This window comes from Vipera ursinii (assembly GCF_947247035.1).
Source record: "Vipera ursinii genome assembly, chromosome: 3".
NCBI lineage: Eukaryota > Metazoa > Chordata > Lepidosauria > Squamata > Viperidae > Vipera > Vipera ursinii.
The window spans coordinates 51,453,514-51,476,308 of NC_139516.1; the positions used below are offsets into that span (position 1 = coordinate 51,453,514).

The 22,795-nt window shown below is 41.3% G+C and overlaps 1 protein-coding gene across 1 annotated transcript in view; it reads left to right on the forward strand.

Annotated features, from left to right (window-relative positions):
* Positions 1–22,795, forward strand: part of TEAD3 (TEA domain transcription factor 3) — a 43,278-nt gene that overhangs the window by 11,616 nt on the left and 8,867 nt on the right. The window contains exons 2-10 of the mRNA XM_083357814.1: positions 4,865–4,929; positions 8,007–8,069; positions 8,198–8,260; positions 13,093–13,104; positions 13,915–14,052; positions 17,150–17,193; positions 18,472–18,533; positions 21,127–21,260; positions 21,806–21,979. Coding sequence (XP_083213940.1) covers positions 4,865–4,929; positions 8,007–8,069; positions 8,198–8,260; positions 13,093–13,104; positions 13,915–14,052; positions 17,150–17,193; positions 18,472–18,533; positions 21,127–21,260; positions 21,806–21,979 — 755 coding nt within the window. The remainder of the gene's footprint in view (positions 1–4,864; positions 4,930–8,006; positions 8,070–8,197; positions 8,261–13,092; positions 13,105–13,914; positions 14,053–17,149; positions 17,194–18,471; positions 18,534–21,126; positions 21,261–21,805; positions 21,980–22,795) is intronic.

The window sequence follows — 22,795 nt, forward strand, 5'->3', positions numbered from 1 at the left end:
TCTTCTTAAAGTAGAAATGGGAATGAATAATCCTTTCGTACAGCAAGCATGGTCTGTTGAGAAAGGAAGGAAACCATCTCATCAAAAAGTCAATGCAAACTCAGATTTTGGCACATCTATCTATGTTATATGAATATTAAGACTTTTATAGAATAATAGAAGGAATGGAGGCATGTTTAAAAAGAATATTAAAAAAAATACCAAAATAGACAGACATGGGATTTTATCTTATATACTGATTTGGCTTTTTTAGATGTTGAATGTTTTAAACCAGGAGGCAAAATTTCCATAAACAAAGTATTAAGTTGCTTAAATCAAAGAAATTAGAGCAGTAGAAAGTCACAAGTTCTTTATCCCAGGTGGTGGGCACGCAGCTCTCATTCATGGAAACAATGATTCAGTCAGTACAGGAACTGGACATCCTGAGTCAATTAAAGCACTCCTCCCCTCCCCCCAAAGAAACATTTATTTGATGTACTGTGATGTCAGATCCCACGTGGGTGACAGCCAGTTGAAAGCAATTGTTTGAAAATGTCTGGTTAAAGATCAGCTAGTGAACATGCGTATGTAGTGGAGGGGGGGGGAAGCCAGTTTAATGTTGCTCAGACAAAGAAGTTGCAACTTGAGATTATTTTACATAGCTGCTTGTTAGGAAGGCCTCAGAAGCAAGGCACAATTGTAGCATAACTGAAAAAGAGCAGGATAGCTGAAAGTATGGTGGAAGGATTGACCCAACCTATTCAGCCTTATCCACTTCTGCTGCCTGTCTTACCGTATTTTCCGGCGTATAAGATGACTGGGCGTATAAGATGACACCCCAACTTTTGAGATGATTTTCAAGATTTTTTGTCTTATACGCCAGAAAATCAGCGAGCCCGGGAAGGCACGCCCTCCCCTCTCACTGTGGAGGAAGCAGGGCAGGATGGCGTCTGGCGGGAGCCGGCAGGGCAGTCCTGCGCACGCGCGCGCTCCCCGGCTCCTAAGGAGTCCTCGGGGAGCCATGGCAGGCGCCTTATGCTCTTCCCTCTTGAAGCAGCATCGGCGGAGCTGTCCAGCGTTGGGCGGGAGCCGGCAGGGCAGTCCTGCGCACACGCGCGCTCCCCAGCTGTTAAGGAGCACTCCTTAGCAGCCGGGGAGTGCACGCGTGTGCAGGACTGCCCTGCCGGCTCCTGCCCGACGCCGGACGGCTCCGCCGATGCTGCTTCAAGAGGGAAGAGCGTGAGGCGCCTGCCATGGCTCCCTGAGGACTCTTTAGGAGCCGGGGAGCGCGCGCGTGCGCAGGACTGCCCTGCCGGCTCCCGCCAGATGCCAGCCTGCCCTGCTTCCTCCACAGTGAGAGGGGAGGGCGTGCCTTCCCGGGCTCGCTGACTTGCAGCCAAGCCGGAGCCGAAAGGGGCTTTTCCTTCCACCCACCCTTTGGAATAGACGCAAGAGCTCCCGGGGTCTGGCGTTTGCAAGGGGGAGAGGAAGGGGCTGAGAGGCTCTTGGGGGTGGGAAGGGAGAGTCACGTTGGAGGGGGGACTGGACTAAGGAGGCTTGAAGTTGCTTTGCAAGAACGGGGGCGCTCGATTGATTTATGTACTATTTTCCGGCGTATAAGCCGACTGGGCGTATAAGACGACCCCCCAACTTTTGAGATGATTTTCATGGGTTAAAAAGTCGTCTTATACGCCGGAAAATACGGTATTTCAGGAGACAAGATGCCCAGTTGCAGATAGACTCAAGGGCAGAAGCAGTACAGTTGTGTTTTCTGAAACTGATGGGTCATGGTAAATGGCTATTTTTAAGTAGATCACACATGCATTTAAAAATCATAAACTTTTGAATCAGTGGAATTTTCAGATGATAATTTTGGATTGTAAAAATTGCTACAGAATTGCTGTGCTTATTTCATAGCCTAGTTGTGTTTCAGATTTTACCCACTGAATATTAGTAGAATTTTTTATGTACCTAGTAAAATATCAAAGGAGTTCTGAGAGAACAAATAAAATTAAAGTTAGGCATTTGCTCCATTATTTATTTCATGAACAAAGTAATCTAACCTGGTGTGAAAAAGTAATTGCCCTGCTAGTTGTAAGAGTACATAACTGAAAAAAAAAATCAGGATTAGACCTGCCCAAATAAATCTCACGATCTGTGGTTCTCCTTATCGTTCTGAAATTTTCATTGCACAGATTCTGAGGCAGTTTATGCTAAGTTATTAATGCCTATCAATCTGGAAATGGTTTCAAAGTCATTTCTTAAGCTTGGGATTCCATTTATAGTGTGACGCAATATTGAAATGGAGAATATGTTGGGACAATAGTGAATGCTTCCAAAAGTAACTGTCCTGTTAAAATCACTTAAAAGGTCAACATAAAATAACCCAGGGATCTGCAATCATTTCTAGTATTGGCTAAAAGTAAGTGTTCATGATCTCACAGCCAGAAAAGCACTGTGTAGAAATGGGAAATTAGCAATGCGGAAATCATGGATGACTAGGAAGAACAGGGAAGGTAATCTTCGGATTGCCAAAAAGTATGTGGATATTCCAGGGGACCTTTGGAGAGATGAATCAAAGGTAGACTTTGGTGGCTCTGTGGAAGACACTATATCTAGCAAAAACTAAACACTGTGATTTATTGTAGAAGCTAATGCCAAGTACAGCAATTTTGTGATAAGAGCATACTTTGCTGCTTAAGATTCTGATGACTTGCCATGGTTGAAGGAAGCATGAATTCTGTTGGATAAAACAATTTTTCAGGAGAAAATTAAACCCTTTTTCCTCTTAAGTGGGACACGCAGCAAGAAAGAGATCCCAGGTTTACAAGCAACATTGTGGAGAGAAAAACAATGTATTTTTGGAATGTCCAGAGCCAAGTCCAGGTTTAAAATTCCATGGAAGTGTAATGTCAGAGCCTGAAATAAACAGTTAACCTAGAAAACATCCAAATATTGAATTGATACAAATAACCATGGAAGAATGGGTCCAAATTCCTACACAACAATATGAGGGACTGATAATTACAGGAAGCATTTGATTGCAGTTATTGCAGCTAAAGTGATACAACCAGTCATTAAATCCAAGAAGGCAATTCTTTTTTTTTCACAGTCATTTTTCATGTTAGATGGCTTTAGTGCTTAATTTCATTTATATCATTAACAACTATTTGTTCATTTAAATTCCCTTCATATATTAAGAGAACCAACATTAAGCTCTGGTAATATTCAGTGGCCAAAAAAAATCAGAAAATGTAAAAGGAGCAAATATTTTTTCACAGAACTGTACATGAGAAGAGTTGTAGTACAGTACTGTAGTAATACCAGGCTGGGGAATGCTGTGTAAAACTTTTGAATAGGTCCCAACAGAAATGTGTATCCCTGTGCACAATTCCTAAGAGGAAAACCAACTCTTATGTTACATGTATTCCTACTTTGTCTTTCTCGGCCACGAAATAAAATAGAGCTCGTTTTCTGTTATTTTTTTTTATCAATGTCAGGAACTGCATATATCAAGGGATATGCACTGAGCCAGATGGCTTTTATGATGGTATTGTTACTCTAGTATTCGGTGTCATCCTTCTCTTTCCCTCTCACATGGTGTTGTTTGACTGGGCACAGCACCTGGTCTTGTCTGTAAAAAACTATGGTCATAGGGAGGGGAGAGAAAAGTAGAGGCATGGTTGGGGGACTGTGATGCGACTTCATTTAAGACTTCTGTCCCCAAGGCTGAAAAGCAGTGCTATCCTTGAAAGGAAAACAGGACTCTAGCTATGCCAGAAAAACCACACTTGCTTCAGCTTACAAACTCTCTCTCTCTCTCTCTCTCTCTCTCTCTCTCTCTCTCTCTCTCTCTCTCTCTCTCTCTCTCTCTCTCTCTCTCTCTCTCTCTCTCCCCCCCTCTCTCTCTCTCTCTCTCCCCCCCCTCTCTCTCTCTCTCTCTCTCTTTTCCAAGTTAGCTGCAAGGGCATTTCAGCCAGCTTTAGCCAATACCATCTGGTCCATCAAAATAAATCTGGCACGCTTCCCAAAACTATTCTCCTTCCATGTTGAAGGGGGTAGGGGGAGATGAGGGAAAAGAAAGTTCCCAGCTGCTCTGACGTTTGAATTAGATTGGCCACAGCTGGCCTGTAAAATGTGGAGCAAAAGCTCTTCTGCTTCAAATTAGGACAAAGAGGAGGTTGGGAAGGGCTCCTTTCAGAAGGCAGTGCCACTTAAAACATCCCAGTAGGTTGCACATCCTGTTGACTGTTGTATATCAGACCTCAAACTCTGAGCATCCATAACTTTATATTTTACAGCTTTTTAAAAACTCCTTTCTTCTGTCTTATAAAGTTCCTTGGAGTCGTGCATGAAAGCTAGGAAGGTGGGAGGGAGGGTTAGGGGGTCTTGGTCCAAGCATGAATGCATCTTCCTGTGAGAGCTGAATTAAACATGGCAGAATAGGGCAAGAAATATTCTGGGTTTCCAGATTAGGCTGCAAATCCTGGTCCTCGGAAATCCCTTAATTTATATAAAGGGAACAATGACTTTCTAGCTACATCTCCGTGTGTCCCATGTTTGCATTGTTTTCTGAGTGTCCAGCTTAAGCGCCAGGGTGGTTGTTTTTTGTTTTGTTTTTTTGCCAACACTATGGACTGTTGTGGATATCCGGTTCAATGCAGGGCCTTAAGCAAAGCTTTTTTCAAACCATCTTTTCCAATTAGAGAAGAGTTGCGTTAGTGCCATCTTCTGGTAAAATGTCATCACTGAGTTAGGAGTTCACACTGTTTGTCAGCTTGAAGGATCTAGGAAGGTAGATCTGATTTTTCAGAGGGCAGCCTTTTATTCCTAAGAAGTGGGACAGTGTGCATTCATCACATTACATCTTGCCTTTTCTGGTTAGGACGCAATGAACTGATAGCAAGATACATCAAGCTACGGACAGGGAAGACAAGGACTAGAAAACAGGTAAAAATGCATTCCATGCTTCTCCCTTTAAAAAGTGTGTAGAATGAAAAAAATTACTAATCTATATACACGCATGTTTTTTGATCTATGCATGTGGTCTGCTGTACTGTTAACTTACATGGTGGATATCTTATCTGGCAAAAATCATGCCAAGAAGATATGTGATCTTTAAGTTCTCATTTTGACTTAGTCACTGGTCTGCTGTGAGATTTCTGTTTTATCTTTCTTAATTAACATAGGTTTCCTATGGATGACGGCTATTTATCTCTCACACACACAAAAAACAAACAAACACCAGAATATCTTCAATCATTTGATTTCATATGGCTGGATTTATATTTGAGAAACACTTTATTATATAATTTAAAGTTTAGGAATTAAGAATTAAGAATGGCAACTCTAGCTACTAAACCACTTGTCAGAGTTTTCCCAATATGGGTGATTTCCTGATGTGTGGCCTTCAGCTTTCCAAATTCTGCAGCCAGCTATTGCTGAATATTCTAGAAGTGAAGTCTATACATCTGTAAGTTGCTGAACTTTGAAAATTCTATTACAAGCAATAAAAATTGACCCTGGCTTTTAGCAAATCTTCCTTTCAGATTAGGAAGCTTTGGAGGACCACTTCAAAACCATTTGACCCTATAAAAAGCTGGGAAGAATCCTGAAGTGGAAGACCTGTTTAGCAAACCAGTGAATGCAAACATGTCAGTGGAAAAACTGAAGGGCTTTTATTAAGGCTGAGGTTTTACATAAGTACTTCTACCAAACTAATTTCATTTCACTTTATCATTCTTAATCCCCTTAATCCCTTTGCCCATGCTATCCCAGCCGGCCCACCACTTCTGCAGCTGAGGCTTGGGCTCTGACTATGAAATGCAGGCTGGCGCTCCATTCTCAGCTGCAGAATGAAGCTGCTCCTTCAGCTGCAGAAGAAGGCCTGGGTGCAATGGTAAGCTCCATCCCCACCCCTGCCCTAGCTTGATTTTTAGACCTGAGCCTTGCCCCCAAACTGGGGCTTATTTTTCAGCTATGGCTTATATTAGGCCCACCCCTCCAAAATTAAGGTAGGGCTTATTTTCAGGGTAGGTCTTACTTTTGGGGAAAACATGGCAGTAACAAATTTTGGACTCTGCTTTTTCCTTGTACATGAGATTGCATACCACATTGTGGACAGTCTCTAGATCAGGGGTTCCCAACCCCTGGTCCGTGGACTGGCACTGGGCCGCAGCATACCACGGCATACCAGCAACCAGCAACCAAGCCTCATCCACGGGATACAGGCAGCACACCAAGCCATGCCCCCTCCGGTCCACGGAAAAATCTTTCTCCATAGAACTGGTCCCTGGTGCCCAAAAGGTTGGGGGGCTCTGCTCTAGATGATTACTGGATCTTGACTCTTGCTACGTCTGCCTAATCAAATCAGAAACTTTCATTCTTCTGATCAATCTCAAAAAAATTGAAGTACAGTATAAAAAAACTGAATTGGGATGGGGAGTATACCATGTGGACACCTATCCGATGGTCTTCTAGCTGTTGGGGTTTTTTTATGAATGGAGACAGAGCAGTCATGTCATTTGTATTGTAAAAGCTGTCATGAATGAAACTTCAGTTTAACCTTTGTTTCCATTTTCTTCCTCTTCAAACCGATAGGTATAACTTTCAGAATAATTAGGGGTTCATTACTGGAGAGCGGCAGAATTCTTTATGGAACTCCATGTTAGCTGTGTCAGATTGCAGTGCGTGAAACATTAACGAAAGCTACCTATTTGGACTAGGAAAATTATTGTTTATAGAATTACAATCAATTCCTCCTGTTTTAATTCCTTTGTGTCCTTCCATGGTACAGTGAAATTGGAAATGCCAGTCCCACATCTGTGCTGATTTCTCTAAGCATCTTTATTGGACTGTCTGAAAGCAGATCTTTCACGTTGAGCTGTTTATCTTTACAGATATAATTCTCAGCTCCAAAGCTAACAGTCTATAGCTTTCTGCTGAAACTGAAAATCATACATAGCAGGAAATGGTTTATAAGACAATTTTAAGCATATTTAATGGGACTGCAAACTGTCCCAAGGGATTGGAATGGATTGCAAAGCATGTCACTATAAAACAGAGGAGATTTATTTTGGGGTTTTTTTTTCCTATTGCCTGGCTTATTGCATTTCATCAGCTCTCCCAATCATTGGAGATGTGCTTTGTATAGAGCTGTGTCTGCACAGAAATGTAAAGTTTAAAATGAATGTATATAGAGTAAGAAAAAAGCCATTTCCATTCCACACAGGTTAAAATTGATATAACTATTAGGTGAATTCCTTCACTTGTCTTTGTATATAATATCAATATTTTGTTAATGTGTTACGACTTCCTGCAAAGATTATTTCATTAGTCAGTTATAATCAGTCATAAATTGATTTTTTTTTATCCAAAATATTAAACCAGTTCTCCAAGCCGTAAACTCATATTTAATTTCTATTCTGAAGAAGTACTTCACACCTACCATTCTGCTCTCTAAAAGCAGTTTTGCAAACAGCTGAGAAAGGTTTCATATTTTCTAGGTATCGGCATTTGTAGTATCGAGAACTAACATTTTGAAGAGCCTTCCCATAAACAGTTTTGATTGCCTGAAAGGCAGTTCAGTTACCTGATTAAGAAAAATAAGTACACAGGGGATTGCATAGTTGAGAAGAGTGGAAGGGCCTGAAGCAGCAAAATATCTGTAGATCAGAATTTTAACTAGTTTCTGAAATCAGTATGGTTAATAATGGGTAGAAGTCCCTGAGAAATAATGTTTAAAATTGAGAGTATCTGTTGGCAGCCAAAGAACCCTAAAAATGGTATTTCCTGGGAATATTTCCAAATGGTTTCATTCAGCAAGATTACAGCAACTTCCTTCAACTGATTCTTTCAGTAAGCATTAACTGCTATTTACCCGGCAAGCTGATATTATTCCCTCAGAACTTCAACTGGCTTAGGAGGCCAGTGTGTGTCACATGGGTGCTTGAAGCACTGTTGTCAATATGGGGTCATACCTTCATTCTTTTTGTGTTTTCCTTTTTGAATGACTTGGCGGGGCCTAGGTGTCCAGCCATATACAGGTTCTAGCTCGGAAGAAGGTGCGAGAGTACCAGGTTGGCATAAAGGTACGTTGGAGACCCTGCCCATGCATCCATGGTATGTGAGCATGGGCAGCCCCCTCTCCTTCTTTTCCTTTCCTCTGGTTGACGGCTCTGCTGTTTTTCCCCCTCTCCTTCTGCTTTTCTCTCTGCAGGTCTCTAGCCACTTGCAGGTTCTAGCCAGACGGAAATCTCGCGAGATTCAGTCCAAGCTGAAGGTACGCGCTTCCCCAGCTTTCTCACCTTTAAGCCATAGCCATGCTGCAGCTAACATACTGCACTCTGTTCCTGCCACTCTGTTCCTTTTATGTCCTTGCCCCTTTCCCTTTGATCCTGGGATCCGATCAGAGCTAGAACTCTTGAAGAGGAGAGCTGGTTGGTAGATGTCCTAGAGCAAGGGGTGTCAAACTCGCAACGTCACGTGACGTGTTGCGACGTATCGCGACTTTCCATTGCCAGCAATGGGGTGGGCGTGGTTTCGCTGTGATGCATCCGGCACGTGGGCCGGCAGTTTGACACCCCTGCCATAGAGCATCTTTTATGTTGCAGGATTTGAACAGGACAGTTCATTTTGTGTCAGATCGGTGGAAAAACAGAAGAGTAAATTTCCAGTGAGAACTTTCCAGATTGGACTTTCAACAGCTGGCTCTTGTTTTTCCATAAACACCTAGTGATACTACTAATCCTATCAGGTGACATTTGTTATATACCTTCACCTGAACTCTAAAAGTCTTCACCTAAAAGTCTTAACAAAGCTAGCTATCTAGAATGTATAATGGCCTATGAAATGATGTGAGAATTGCACGCAGGTAGTCCTCGACTTACAACCACAAGGGAGCCCAAAATTTATGTTGCTAAGCAAGATAGTTGTTAAGTGAGTTTTGCCCCATTTTACAACCCTTCTTTCCATAGTTATTAAGTGAATCACTGCAATTGTTAAGTTTAGTAACACAGTTGTTAAGTGAATCTGGCTTCCCCATTGTCTTTGCTTGTCAGAAAGTCGCAAAAGGGAATGATACGACCCCAGGACACTCCTACCATCATAAATACATGCCAGTTGCCCTGTGTCTGAATTACTTCTGTTACTGTCCACACTGCTATACAGATAGTCATCAACCTACAACAGTTCATTTAGTGACAGTTCAAAGTTATAGCAGCATTGGGAGAAAAAAAAGTGACGTATCTACAGCCATTGTAGTGTTCCCTGAGGTCATATGATCAAAATTCAGATACTTGGCAACTGGTTCATATGATGGTTGCAGTGATCACCTTTTGCAACCTTCTGACAAGCAAATTCAATGGGGAAAGCCGGATTCACTTAACAACTGAGTCACTAACTTAACAACTGCAGTGATCCACTTAACAACCGGGGCAAGAAAGGTCATCAAATGGTTCAAAGCTCACTTAACAAATATTTCACTTAACAACAGAAATATGGGGTTCAATTGTGGTCATAAGTTGAGGACTACCTGTATTCTGGACCAACTGCAGCTTCTGGGTAGACATCTCCAAGTAGAATACGCTGCAGTAATCCAGTCATGAAGTGAGAAAGAGCACAATCAACTCAGTTCAGGTTGTACAATTGAGCATCACCTGCATATTAATGATGCCTAACTCCAAACAGCAGGTGACCTTAACCAGCGGTTTCACGTTAATGTTAAATAAAAGGGAGCATTGAGCCCTACTGTTATTGTTAATTATATAACAATTATCTACAATAGCAATATGCCATTATTAAGTTATTACTTTGAATGTAATTATTAAGTTATTAGTGTGAGTGGGTTAAGCTTGAGTTAATTTATTTTTTAACGTAGCAGGTAGAGGAAGCAAATGAAACACTCATTACTCTAGCTCTCTTAAGGAAACTATTGTGTGATGTGTTTAAGAATCTAATAAATTATCTGGCAAGGAAGCCTATGCTGTGGTTGCAACAGAGATGCACACAACCAGAAAGGAACATGGCTGTGGCTGAATCAGGATATGTAGAACAAGTTCATGAAACCAGGAACTAAGGAAACTGGGCAAGGATGCAACTGGAGAGCTTTATCCTGTGATTGCCTTTCCTTTCCTTCTGTGGTTGGCTTTTTTTCTCCTTATTCTGTAACTGGAGATTGACTAACTTGATCCCTTCCCTCTGTGTGTTCTTTGTATTGTGATTTGCTGAATAAAATGTCTGAAGGTGGAGCACGGAGAGTGGGGTGGTTCTAAAGGAGGTCAGAGAATATTCTTAACTGATCTGGAATATCTTTTCATTTTTGTTGGTAAATATATATGCCTTGGAAAGAACCGAAAAATTTACAAAATTGCCTCTCCCCTTTCTAGATTCCCCAAGGTAGAATATATATATTTAAGTAGGATTGGGAAAGTTGCAGATAGTTGTCTCCCCATCTTTTGACCCCCAAAGAAAAAAAAATTGACTATTTAGAAAACAGACCAAATTGCCTGTATTTATTGTCAAAGCCCAGGTTTCCGTAGAATTCAGTAAATACTTCCGGTTGAAAACTGACATAGAAGAGTAAAAAAAAGATGTAGAAGTGAATTGTATGCAATAATTGGGTATAATTCTACAGCATGTTTACTTTCATTCTGACCCTGTAGGAAATCTTCCACAAAAGTTAGAAAATACATTACCCCAGAAGTGAGGTTGGCATGCTGGTCAATTGACGCCAAGAAATATTTTTTCAAATACTTTAGAAATGCCACTATGTACAGTATATTTTACTTTTTCTTATTTGTAAGCAAGAAAAGGAGAAAAGACAAATTTCCCTGTAAGCTCTGTATTCAGAGTAAACCTTAGCTACTTGCTGTGAATATTGCCAGTGGCAAAATCTCTTCCAGGTGGGTCATGTGGCCAAGTGAAACCAGGAAGCCACATTTTCAAATTATTCCTCAAGTTGAAATTTGATATTATACTGGCATCTGTGGGAGTAGGTTATACTGAACTCCATACAACTGCCTTCTGACTGAATATGCTAGGTCAGGGGTAGGCAACCCCGGCTCTTTTATGACTCGTGGACTTCAACTCCCAGAATTCCTGAGTCAGCCATGCTGACGCAGGAATTCTGGGAGTTGAAGTCCATGAGTCATAAAAGAGCTGAGGTTGCCCACCCCTGTGCTAGGTGGTTCATTAGAAGACAAGCCGTGTATACACAGTGAACCTGACCCAAGGTTATTATAAGAATAAAATGGGAAGAGTATTCATACCCTAATTGAAGCCCCTTGCACAAAAGATAAGTGAGAACAAAGAGGGATTGGTAATGAAATCACTTATCACCACTCTTGAAGTTAATGTCATTACTTCATAATAACAATTATTATTATTTAATCTTTTGAATACATATCAAGCAATATATTTGGTATCTTAACTGGTTTTTAAAAATTGCTGCTGTAACTCTTAGGTTTGAGATATACTTGACAGCTTTTTACAGGATGCATGCCCAAATTAATCCTGTTGTTGCTGGTACTTTAATTTTGATATAAGGAAGATCCTTGGAAGAAAATGCTGGACCTTGAGTGTGTAGCAGTGCAGTCACATCGCTAAGCCATGTTGTTCCTGCATGTGCATCTGTATGCCCGTAACTGGGGCTGCGTGTGTTCTTATACCGAAACATGGCTTTTGTAGCCTGTTTTAATATGAGTTAGTTGTCCACAATACTGCATTTCCGATTTTTAAAAAAATGTTAAATGATGAACAAAAGTATATTCATTTGTAACAGGCTTACAAAGTAATTAACAATGAAGCCCTGTATATTCTACTTCATGACAAAATGACCCTTTTCAGATTCTTGAATTAGCCAACTCATTAGGCATCACTACTAGCAACTTGTGCCTTGGAGTGAGGGAGGATATTCAGAAAATAAATTCTCCTTTTATAACTGCATTGTGACATTGAAATCTACTTGAGATGATCTTTAATTCTGTCCCTGCTTGCTCAGAATTGAGATTTTGAGACTGGCCCAGTATTGATAAACCTATCTCAGCTTCAGTTCTGGATTGTAAAGATGTTTCATGGCATCCTTAAAAGAGGGACTAAAAGGAGAAATGGCTTCACAGCCACTTCACTGAGTTAGTCTTTAAACTTTAATGAGGGAGCCAAAGAAAATATAAAAACAGTGCAGAAGATCTAATGATTCACACAATTGTGTGCACGCAAGGAATGTATTCTTAAAAGTACCAAATATTAATGTTAGAATGCACTGCTATTCTTTAATATATAAGCATAAAAATTTATAATTATATCTATAATTCAGTGCAATACTTACTTAAGGCCATCATATTTGCCCTGAAAAAAATCCTGGATGGGTTTTCTGTATGTTTGTTTTGCCATCTAGTCGTCATCCAGACTATTGCAGTCTAGATACGATAGTCCTAATTTAGCTCTTCTGTATAATTGCAAGCCCATGATAGAAGAGAACATCATTGAACACTGAACAATGAGCATTGCTTTTCATTTGTATCTGTCTAGTGCGCAAAAGTGTATTACCATCCATACATAGACCTAGACTAATTTGCAGAAGAGCAAAACTGGAGAGCCTGCTCAGTGTTTGTCTTTTCAAAAGAAACTTGCTCATTGTTCACTTCATTTGTGAACACGAAGAAGATATCCACTGAGATTAGCATCCTCCCAGGTGGGATTTTCCACCCATTCCCTTTTTTGCCAAAGTTCCCAGGATTCTGTGAAGTAGGATACATTGGAAATTGGCCTTGCTCAGATGTAATTTATTTACAAAGTAAGGTTAGATGTCTTTGGAGATTCTCAGTCATCCAGATCATGGTTGTTCCAAAGGTGCTTTTTCAAAAGGCAACTTTCTTCGTTTTTGCTTCTCATCCAAAAAACTGAAGGACTTAGGGGATTGAAGAAGCTTCTTGGATGATAAGCGAAATGTCTTTAAGGAAAAACAAAGTCCAGTTGCCTTTTGGACAAAGTAAAGGTAGATTATTTAATACCTTGAAATCCTATTATGATTATAGATATTATGCAGATTTTCCTCACCCTTCACCCATACCTGAGTTCTAATCATATCTCTCTTTTTTTTTCCCCTTCATGCAGGCTATGAACTTGGTAAGTACCACCCAGACCTGTCTTTATTTCACTAGTTTTAAATACCGTATAGGTCCCGAGAAGATAAAAAAAAATCCTTAACCTCAGTGAAACCCAAAATGATGTCTGATAGCGCTATAAAGAGAAAAATAAGAAGCTGCTGTTTGGAGAATTTGAAGACTATGCTATGAAGCTGCCTGTGCTTTGCTTCTCTGACTCTACTTAAGTTCTACAGACCTGAAGAGTTTGGCTGTCTCTGATTAACACGATTCCTTGAGAATCAGCTTTCTAAAACTAGTGGCAACTATCTCGTTATTTTTCAGAAACAGCTTGGATGAATGGTTTATAGTTAGTGTACGGTAATTGGAACTCAGTCAGAAAATGGTTTTATTATTTATTTATTTATTTTATTTATTTTAATTCCATTTATATCCCGCCCTTCTCCGAAGACTCAGGGCGGCTTACAAGCTTAGCAGTAGCCTTCATTCTGTGTATATGCCTGCTTATTAGGGCTTTCACACACACACCCAAGCGGCATTATTACAAAGTCAGCTTATTGCCCCCAACAATCTGGGTCCTCATTTTACCTACCTCGGAAGGATGGAAGGCTGAGTCAACCTTGAGCCTGGTGGGACTCGAACCTGCACTAATTGCAGGCAGCTGGTGTTACTTAAGGAGGCATTAGCCCACTGCTCCACCAAGGCTCTTGTAACTGATACTATATAAAATTACCCCTTAATTTCAGATGGCTTGTTATTTTTGTGCCCTCTCAAGGTATGGATTAGCAAGCCCTTCTTCTGTTGGTTTATTCATTTTTATTCCATTTTGAAGGATCAAGTCTCAAAGGACAAGGCTTTGCAGAGTATGGCTTCCATGTCTTCAGCACAGATTGTATCTGCCAGTGTCCTGCAGAACAAACTGAGTCCTCCTCCTCCACTCCCTCAGGCTGTCTTCTCTGCTGCTCCCAGGGTAAGAAATGTCCCACATAAGCAGTTAGGATGCCTAGGAGAGATGCTCTTGGCATATTTGAAACACGTTAGGTATTTTATACGAACCTGCATCAGCTATCCACCTCTGCCTTTTTAAACTCAAGTGCCATGTTTAATCACTAAGCAAGGAAGTCCTGAGTGGCTTGCAAGCATGATGGTGAGCCAGGGGTAGCTCCTGCCGATGCAGGAGAGTTTGTCAGTGGGCACCATACAAACAAGTGCCACTAGGGCGGTTGGGCATGCACTACAGACTGCAGGTGGGCACATTCTGTAGAGTAGTACGGGATCCCCAGGATCTCATACTCCATAGCCAGATTCCCCAGGAGAAAAAGCAGCAGGAATGGGAGTTACTTAGCGGAGTGACTTTTGGTGTTCCCTTCTGGCTTCCCTTTGCTTGTGGGAAGCTGGCAGGGAAGGTTGCAAATGGTGATCATGTGAGCACATGGCACTGCAACCATCGTAAGATCATGATCATGAGACTGTGGGAGTTCTAACTTCTGACAGTTGCTGAACAAGTGGTCCTTATCCGAGGACTACCTCGACCAATTTTGAGATTGTTTGTGAATTTTAAGGGTGTAAGTAATACTGGCTTGCCCCTCAAAATCCTCCTCTCCATTCTCATCCCTTTGCCCACCATCCCCTGCAAAATGGATATAAGTTTCCAGCCTCATTTTTTTCAGTGACGGGTGCTGAATCAGCAGGTGGGCTCCTAAGGTTCTTGCAAAGATCAGGAAGCTCAGTTACAGCAACTAATTCTTTCACAGTTTGCCTACCTCTATCTAACTATTACTTTACTAAAATTAAGAAAATACTCTGGCTTTGTGTAGAGGTACCCACTGATGTGGAGGGACACGGTGGCTCAGTGGGTTAGGACGCTGAGCTTGTCGATCAGAAGGTCAGCAGTTTGGCAGGTCGAATCCTGAGTGCCGCGTAACAGAGTGAGTGCCTGTTACTTGTCCTAGCTTCTGCTAACCTAGCAGTTTGAAAGCACGTAAAAATGGAAGTAGAAAAATATGGACCACTACGGTGGGAAGGTAACAGCGTTCTGTGCGCCTTTGGCGTCTGGTCATGCCGGCCACATGACCACAGAGACATCCTTGGACAAGCGCTGGCTCTTCGGCTTTGAAATGGAGATGAACACCGGCCCCTAGAGTTGGAAACGACTAGCACGCATGTGCGGGGGAACCTTTTCCTTTACCTTTTACCAGTGTTTTTTTTTGTAAAAGAAAAAGATGCCGTAACTCACACATGTCATACAACCCGCCTTGCCTACCCTACAGGGAGTGCAGAATTATTAGGCAAATGAGTATTTTGACCACATCATCCTCTTTATGCATGTTGTCTTACTCCAAGCTGTATAGGCTCGAAAGCCTACTACCAATTAAGCATATTAGGTGATGTGCATCTCTGTAATGAGAAGGGGTGTGGTCTAATGACATCAACACCCTGTATCAGGTGTGCATAATTATTAGGCAACTTCCTTTCCTTTGGCAAAATGGGTCAAAAGAAGGACTTGACAGGCTCAGAAAAGTCAAAAATAGTGAGATATCTTGCAGAGGGATGCAGCACTCTTAAAATTGCAAAGCTTCTGAAGCGTGATCATCGAACAATCAAGCGTTTCATTCAAAATAGTCAACAGGGTCGCAAGAAGCGTGTGGAGAAACCAAGGCGCAAAATAACTGCCCATGAACTGAGAAAAGTCAAGCGTGCAGCTGCCAAGATGCCACTTGCCACCAGTTTGGCCATATTTCAGAGCTGCAACATCACTGGAGTGCCCAAAAACACAAGGTGTGCAATACTCAGAGACATGGCCAAGGTAAGAAAGGCTGAAAGACGACCACCACTGAACAAGACACACAAGCTGAAACGTCAAGACTGGGCCAAGAAATATCTCAAGACTGATTTTTCTAAGGTTTTATGGACTGATGAAATGAGAGTGAGTCTTGATGGGCCAGATGGATGGGCCCGTGGCTGGATTGGTAAAGGGCAGAGAGCTCCAGTCCGACTCAGATGCCAGCAAGGTGGAGGTGGAGTACTGGTTTGGGCTGGTATCATCAAAGATGAGCTTGTGGGGCCTTTTCGGGTTGAGGATGGAGTCAAGCTCAACTCCCAGTCCTACTGCCAGTTTCTGGAAGACACCTTCTTCAAGCAGTGGTACAGGAAGAAGTCTGCATCCTTCAAGAAAAACATGATTTTCATGCAGGACAATGCTCCATCACACGCGTCCAAGTACTCCACAGCGTGGCTGGCAAGAAAGGGTATAAAAGCAGGAAATCTAATGACATGGCCTCCTTGTTCACCTGATCTGAACCCCATTGAGAACCTGTGGTCCATCATCAAATGTGAGATTTACAAGGAGGGAAAACAGTACACCTCTCTGAACAGTGTCTGGGAGGCTGTGGTTGCTGCTGCACGCAATGTTGATGGTGAACAGATCAAAACACTGACAGAATCCATGGATGGCAGGCTTTTGAGTGTCCTTGCAAAGAAAGGTGGCTATATTGGTCACTGATTTGTTTTTGTTATGTTTTTGAATGTCAGAAATGTATATTTGTGAATGTTGAGATGTTATATTGGTTTCACTGGTAAAAATAAATAATTGAAATGGGTATATATTTGTTTTTTGTTAAGTTGCCTAATAATTATGCACAGTAATAGTCACCTGCACACACAGATATCCCCCTAAACTAGCTATAACTAAAAACAAACTAAAAACTACTTCCAAAAATATTCAGCTTTGATATTAATGAGTTTTTTGGGTTCATTGAGAACATGGTTGTTGTTCAATAATAAAATTAATCCTCAAAAATACAACTTGCCTAATAATTCTGCACTCCCTGTAGAAGGTTTCATCCAAAAAAGGTGCCGGAACTCCGTTCTGAGCGTTCTATGAGGAAAAAAGCCCTGCCTTTTACCCACTGATGTAGTCCCTGTTTTAAACTGTCTGCTAGTGGCAAAAGTTTCCAACTATTTTATAGAAAATGTATTAAATATTCCCCCTAGACATGTTGTGAATCACTGAGGGATGACGTCAGCTATCTTTGATTTCATGTTTTCTATCCTTTTTACTTTCTCAGTTTTGGAGTGGGGCTATCCCAGGACAGTCTGGATCTTCTCAGGAGTAAGTAGGGTGGGGTGGGATGGGATGGGGTAATCGTGAACATGACTTTTGTAGAGAAGGTGCTTGAGCTGTATGCTATGGATACATTTTTAATGCTGATGCAAGATTATGGTTTTCAAACAAAGTCTTGTTACTATTCTTCAAAAACACGATAATTGAATCCTAGTTACCTGTTGCACACAGAGATTGCTCCAACTCAGATGTAGAAAACATTGTCTAAACTCTTCCATTGTTTGGATAATGTTCCACTTAAGAAACCCTGCCACAGCAAAGCCCACCAATATTTCTTTTATCAGTTGTTTTAAATTTTTGATATTTATTTATTTATTTATTTATTTATTTATTTATTTATTTATTTATTTATTTATTTATTTATTTATTATACTGCCCTTCTCCCGAAGGACTCAGGGCGGTGAACAGGGCAATACATAATAAAAACAAGATACAAAAATTAAAAATTATTAAAAAGTAATTAAACAGCAATGCCCGTAATAAATTAGTACAGATTAAAAGTTAAGACCAATTTATAAAACCCAACCCCATCCCATCAGGCCAGGCCAGCTTGTTCAAAAAGGTGGGTTTTAAGATCGCGCCGGAAGGAGCGGAGATCAGGCGCCATCCGGAGCTCGACCGGAAGATGGTTCCATAAATCTGGCGCGCCCACAGAGAACGCCCTCCCCCTGGGGGCCACCAGTCGGCATTCTTTGACCGGTGGCACCCTGAGGAGACCCTCTCTGTGGGAGCGTACTGGGCGGAGGGAAGTTGATGCCGGCCGCAGGTGCTCCCCAAGGTATTCCGGACCCATGCCATGTAGGGCTTTGTAGGTCATTACTAACACCTTGAACCTCACCCAGAAGACAAATTCCAGAAATCCACGATTATGCTGGATGGCATGAAAAGACCAGTCAGGTCTAGCACTGTGCTTCCACATTGACTGGTCTGTGACTATGAGAAACCCACTGGTGTGAATGAGCTAGCACCTTTCTGCTCATATGCAGCAAATCCCAATGATGGCAAAGCAATGATATGCAGGCAATGACATCATCACATAAACGCTGCAATTTTACATCCGTACCCCAATGTCTGATGTAAATATGTAAATCATGAGACTTATATTATGATAACACATATTTCATCGTTTGCCTCACCCTTGCCCTTCTACTATTGCTCGTATTGCCTAGTATCTGATACTCAGAGAAAAGCTGTACCTGAGATTTGCAGATTAGGGGAAGGTTTTTCAAAATAACTTAACCTATTGTATGTTATTTTGTTTTTCAGCATTAAACCTTTTGCACAACCAGCCTACCCCATTCAGCCACCCATGCCTCCATCACTAGCCAGTAAGTGGTCTGTCTCACTTGATTTTTCCAACTTAGCCTCCTCTTGATGCTCTACTATGCAAAAACTAAAATTTTCTTGTCTCCTGTCTCCTTTACCACCATCCATCTGTGATTCCATTATTTGTTTACACAATACAGCTCTTTTCTGCCATTGCTGCTCTCAAGAACTCTTTTCTTACCAACTGCAATAGTGAATTTAATTGGAGTAATTATCATCTTAATGAAATATAGTGCCACTAGGCTGTGTGTTTTGTAATTTGTATGCAGCATATGAATGCAGGCTGCTCAATGAATGCAGGCTGCTCATCTAAGTTATGTGTTCTCTAAAATAAGTTTTTGCTTGTCCTCAGTTCACTTGCCTGTAGGCAAAATAAAAGCAGAATCAGCATGTAAGATATTATGCTCACATTTATAATATGCTTACACATGAAAACAGGGATTTTTGCACTAAAATCAAATTGATGTTGAACGAATGCTGAACCAGTAAGTAGAGAAATCACGGAATTATTGCTTTAGGGCCATAGTTAGTCTTTGACTAGAATTTTGTTCTGACAACTGGAACAAAAGCTTCCTACTATGTATGCCTTTATACTACTTTTCTAGGTTGCACTTTGATGCCTTGGTTTTGCTCTGTAGATCCTCTTCTGTAAAATGGGATATATCGACTGGTTGAGAGCAGGAAGTGATGCAATTCAACCGAAAAAATAATTTATACTATTTAGTACTTATTCAGATATTAGATTCTTAGAACATTCCATGCAGGGAGTACCTCAAGGTTCTGCCTTAATCCCAGTACTCTTCAACATTTTCATAAATGATCTAGATGTGGAGATAGAAGGGGAACTCATTAAATTTGCAGATGACACCAAGCTAGGAGGAATAGCTAACACTTTGGGAGATAAACTCAAGTTTCAGAAGGACCTTGACAGATTTGAACACTGGGCGCTATCCAACAAAATGCAATTCAGTGGTGAGAAAAGTAAGGTCCTACACTTAGGCAAGAAAACCCAAATGCCCAGGTATAGAATAGATTGTACCTGGCTCAACAATAGTAACTGTGATGGGAATTTAGTGTCCTAATGGGCTACAACTTAAGTATGAGCCAGCAGTGTACTGCAACTGCCAAAAAAGTCAATGCAGTCCTAGGCTGCATCAACAGAGGGATAGTATCAAGATTCCGTAAAATGATAGTGCTGTTTTATACTGCACTGGTGAGACCATACTTGGAATATTGTGTCCAGTTCTGGGTCACCATGATAAAAAAAAATGATGCTGAGACCCTGGAAAGAGTACAAAGAAGAGCAATAAAGATAAGGGATCTGGAGGCTAAATGGTTAAGAGAACTAGGTATCTCTAGTCTAATGAAGAAATGGACTAGGGGTGAACATGATACCAGTCTTCCAGTACTTGAAGTGCTGTCACAGAGAAGAGGGGGGTTGATCTATTTTCCAAAGCACCTGAGGGCAGGACAAGAAATAACTAGTGGAATATCATTAAAGGAAGATTCAGTCTAGAACTAAGCAGAACTTTCCTGACTGTGAGAACAATTAACAGAAACACTTGCCTCCAGAAATTGTGGGTGCTCTGCCACTGGGGGTTTTCAAGAAGAGATTTGTCTGGAATGGTATAAGATCTCCTGCTCAAGCAGGGGGTTGGACTAGAAGACCTCTAAGGTCCCTTCCAACCTTGTTATTCTGTGTTCCTCCAGGGACTCAGTAAAAGCAGAACACTGTCTTGTTGTATTATTATAGCAAATTTAAGTCATGTTTTATGCAGGGAAGTTACCTAATTCATAGCAGTCTTCATATTTGTCCTCAGGACAGATTTCTAATCAGCACCTCTGTTTTGCTCATGAATAACCTTACCTTAATTTAACTTATTAAATTTGTTATGGCTGCTTACTCTGTTGGATTCTGGTGACTTATACAATCCATTAACAATAAAAACAATGAACCATTACAGACACATAAACAGGCAGCTTAAACCAAAACAACCAAAACAATAAACTGTATAGATACAACAGAGCTCTCACAAATGCATCAATAAACCCATTAACCCCAGGCTTCCGATAAAGGCAGGTTTTAAGGACTTTCTGGAACTCCAGGAAAGTGGGGGCCATTCATATATTTTGGGGACTGCTGTTCCAGAGGGAAAGGGCAACCAAGAGAAGGAGGCATGCTTCCTCAGTCCCACAAGGTGGCAGCATCTAATAGAGAGAACTTTCTCCGTAACCTTCCCCAAGAGACTGAATGCTTATTGTCCAGAATGGAAAGGTCCAATGATGGCCTCTTCATTCTTTAAGAAACAGTGTGTTTCATATTGCTATCTCCTAAGTCCATAGACAGCCCAGAAATGGGGGAAAAAATTCTCTAAGTTTAGAGAATATAATGTAATGGAATATAATGTAATACAATATTATTGTAATCAGAATAACAGTGAAAGGAATTGCCTGGAAATGAACCGAACTGAACTAAACTGGCCCAGTTTCCTGCATTTGTCAGTAGTTAAAGATGATGTTTTCCATACTTTTCTCCCGCAACTAAAATTTCGTTGGAAAGCGTCTTAAGAGTGTTGTGCCTGCCCATTCTTCTAGGCTATGAGCCCTTGGCTCCTCTTCCACCTTCTGCCTCAGCTGTGCCAGTCTGGCAGGACCGAACGATTGCCTCTGCCAAGTTGCGGCTCCTTGAGTATTCAGCATTCATGGAAGTACAGCGTGACCCTGAAACGGTAACTCTTAAGAGAGGAAATTCGGCACAGTCTTTCATACAGGAGGGAGGAAAGAATGATAGATCTTGCTTTATCCTACAGAATGCAATGAAGTGTCATTTTTAAGACTAACTGAGGGCTACTTGTTATTTCCATCCCATCCCAATTTCTGTGGTGGCTTTATTGCACAAATGACATAGCACACAAGTTAATTTAGTCCATTGTACCAAGTTCCAGAGAATTGAGTTTTCACTGTAGTGGTATCATGAGATTTATATCATAAATTCATGCTTACATATCATTTGAGCTTCCACTTATCTGGTCTTTTTAAAAAGTGATGCCCAGAACTTGAGTTCTGAATTCTCTTTAATGGCTTATAAAATATAAAATGTTACGATGGCGCCTTTTGATCTGCTTTTGCTCAGATGGCAGCAATTGGCAAAGCCTCTTGAATCATCCAGGGCAAATTAATCAAGGGTATCCAATTTTTTATTGTTATTTTTATTTTGCAATATTTCAAACTACATAGTGAACAAAGATGCCATCTGTTCTCTTTCCCATTACAGTATAGCAAACACCTTTTTGTGCATATCGGACAGACGAACCCCTCATACAGTGACCCACTGCTGGAAGCAGTGGACATACGCCAGATTTATGACAAGTTTCCTGAGAAAAAAGGTGGCCTGAAAGAGCTCTATGAGAGAGGACCCCAAAATTCATTTTTCCTGGTCAAGTTTTGGGTAAGAACTTCATGCAGGTTGAAGTTAAGCGGTGTCTCTGATTGTTAAGTCTTTCTTTATATGATAATATGGCAGACGATCTTGCTATTCTTCTTAGTCTATTCCTGTAATAAGTTCTGTCTGCCTGTCTTCCAGAAAGTTGGACCAATTCTCATAACCACCATCCAGCATTGAAGAAGGCTGATATAATTGGGGGTGTAATATACAGTTGGAGAGTGCAAAAGTTGGGTTGAAACTTAACATTAAGAAAACCAAGATCATGGCATCTGGCCCTCTCAATTCCTGGCAAATAGATGGGGAAGAAATGGATATAGTGACAGATTTTATTTTCCTGGGCTCCAAGATCACTGCAGATGGGGACTGTAGCCAAGAAATTAAAAGACGCTTGCTCCTGGGGAGGAAAGCCATGGCAAATCTAGACAGCACACTAAAAAGCAGAGACATCACCCTGTCAACAAAAGTGCGTATAGTCAAGGCTATGGTCTTCCCAGTTGCAATGTATGGCAGTGAAAGTTGGACCATAAGAAAGGCTGAGCGCCAAAGAATTGAGGCCTTTGAACTGTGGTGCTGGAGAAGACTCCTGCGAGTCCCTTGGACCGCAAGGCGATCAAACCGGTCAGTCCTAGAGGAGATCAATCCTGACTGCTCTTTAGAAGGCCAGATCCTGAAGGTAAAACTCAAGTACTTTGGCCACCTAATGAGAAGGAAGGACTCACTGGAGTAGAGCCTAATGCTGGGAAAGATCGAGGGCAATAGAAGAAGGGGACGACAGAGAATGAGGTGGCTGGATGGAGTCACTGAAGCAGTAGGCGTGAG